Source organism: Penaeus monodon, chromosome 30, assembly GCF_015228065.2.
Source record: "Penaeus monodon isolate SGIC_2016 chromosome 30, NSTDA_Pmon_1, whole genome shotgun sequence".
NCBI lineage: Eukaryota > Metazoa > Arthropoda > Malacostraca > Decapoda > Penaeidae > Penaeus > Penaeus monodon.
Window position 1 is genome coordinate 3,434,257 of NC_051415.1, and position 2,520 is coordinate 3,436,776.

General features: G+C 38.9%; 1 protein-coding gene across 1 annotated transcript in view; it reads right to left on the minus strand.

Moving 5' to 3' along the window:
* The window catches only part of LOC119592459 (serine/arginine repetitive matrix protein 2-like), a gene marked incomplete in the record, with an annotated part of 34,461 nt that overhangs the window by 17,486 nt on the left and 14,455 nt on the right, over positions 1-2,520 (minus strand). The window contains 2 exon segments of the mRNA XM_037941282.1: positions 1,080-1,822; positions 2,146-2,297. Of these exon segments, the coding sequence (XP_037797210.1) occupies positions 1,080-1,822; positions 2,146-2,297 (895 nt within the window).

Below are 2,520 nucleotides of genomic sequence, written 5' to 3' on the forward strand. Positions count from 1 at the left end.
GCAAGCATCTGTTATATTTTAACCTTAACCACATAGCATTTTAGCCATCAGCCACTATTGTTTGCTTTGCCAAAAACTTGTGCGAGTGTAAAACTCCCTGTGTGTATGTGTGCAAAAACCATCATATGCATGTGCAACTTCATTTGGAAATTTACCTATGTGTACATACCTGTTCACTTTCCTTGGTGCATGTGCATACACATTTGCAAGTATACTGGCATTCTAAACTCTTCCCTTTTTGCACTATATCTCAAACATTTCACTTAAAATAATAGAAAACTGTCAATATGCCTTATTCATTTGGTTTGTTACTCTATCACTGATATTAGCCTAATTTTTTAGCTTTTCCACCTTTTCATCACTCAATGCTCACTCTCTTTCTCTATTTATCCTTTCTATACATCTGCCAAAACATATGTCAAATCAATATTCTATATTTCCAAAACAAATACCCTTTCCTATCTCAGTTTTATATGCAGCCAACATTCCTTGGTTCCTCAAATACTTAATATTAATCAATCATTGTATTGTGACACTTCTGTGTAAAAGTAGCTAATATATGTACAGATACATACATATTTCAATAAGTTATTTGGTAATTACCTTCTAAAGTCTTATTCCAAATTTACTGCATTTCAAAATTTCTATTCCCACATTACTACTACATCTACAAATGAAATTGATTGTTTACCTTTTTTATATAACCTTCCTTTCATGCCACACTGACTGAATAGCTCTAAGAAATAGGCATCATTTACATAATATTCCCTCACCTGATTTCTTTATCTATACATATTGTCTAAACCTGTAATCCTTCTAAGTGTCCTGCAGTTTCCCAAGCATCTCATTCACTCAATTGTCAAAATTAATCAATTTTGTTATTGTGCATAAGGTTTAGGAGAGTTTATACTTTTAACTCATTAAAATAGGTGTGCACAAAATACATTTTATATCTAGAAAGATTTATATACCACTATTTTAAATCTATTTTAACTTAATGTACATTCTGACTATGCTAATCAGCACAAGCTTACTATTATGCAAAAGTGACCCAACGAATCTCCAATCATAAGACTCACCAAAGAGGATTCTCTGACAGTGTCCTGCTTCACTGTTCTCGGGCTTCTTGTCGGACTTGCACTTTCTTCCCTCTTTTTCGCTGGTGCTTTGCTTGGGCTACTGGTTTTGCTGGGTAGGGGGACTTTTGAGGGCGAGCGATTAGCTGAGTTTACTTTTGAGGGGGAGGATTTGACTGAGGAGGATGGGGTACTCGTTCTAGAGGAGGCACGTGAGGTGGGCACTTTCGAGGGTGAAGTCAATCCAGACTGTTTGTGCTGAGGGGATGTTTTGGCCGCAGGCTTCTGCTGAGGTGATGCAGTTCCTGCAGTCTTGCGTGGTGAACCCAGTGGTGTGGGAGTTTTAGATGCTGATATAGAGTTTGCACGGCTAGCTGCAGAGGTGTGTTTGGGTGAAGCATAAGGGCTGGCTTTGGGAGAGGAACTTGCAGATGATACTGTTGTCCTTCTGCTACCACTGCTAGGTCTCGCATTGCCAACAGAGTTCTGCAAACTGCTTGGTGTAACCTTTGATGGAGACGAAGTACTTGAGGTCTGCCTGGAAGATGGTTTGGTAACAGTAGGCTTCTTTGTGGTCTGTGGAGTGGGTGTTTTTCTGCTTTTGCTCTGAGGAGGTATTTCTCGTGGTTCGCTCGATGACTTAGAGGACCTCTGTGTTCGTGTGCTTGCCGGTGGGGGTCGAGCACTTGACGTGCGAGGACGACGTGTGGGTGTGTTTGCCTCACTGCTCGAACCTGACCTTGAAGCTATGGAATAGAAGATTACATAGATTTAAGTCTTGAAGGCTGCATTACTAAGTCAAGCAATATAAACACAGAGAATACAAGTCAGCTATCAAATCAAATAATTAACCTAATGAATTTAAATAACTTAAAGCAGACCCATTAAATATATATGGAGTACCATAAAAAAAAAGAATCACTAACCCATTATGCCAAAAAATCTAGTTAGCACACAAAAGACCTAGGTTACTAAAAAGGTTTTTACTCAAATAAGTTTCATTAAAAAAAAAAAGGGAGAATTTATTACAATATAACTTTAAATCTGAGGACAGTATATAAACACTCACCACTCGACACTGTAGACCTAGCCGTTCCCCGCACAGACCTCTGAGGAGGAGGAGGCGTCGGCCGCTCATTGCGTCTGCGGTTTTGGTCGTGGAGGGAAATGACCTCCTGCTGGAGAGTCTGAATTTCCTGACGAAGACCATCCAATTCTGACCTGGTGGAGTGACATGATTCTAATATAGCTGACTAATGAATTGACGTAGAGATATTTATAAAGGGGGGGGGGATAATTCACATTGATATGCTATTTAGTATACTGATGTAATAGAGTATATGCACGTTCATGCCTATATAGGCTGTGTACTTGCATTTTCTATTCTTTTTTTAAGTACTGAGCCTGAATTTTCCTGAAAATACACTCATATTCTCACCCTAAA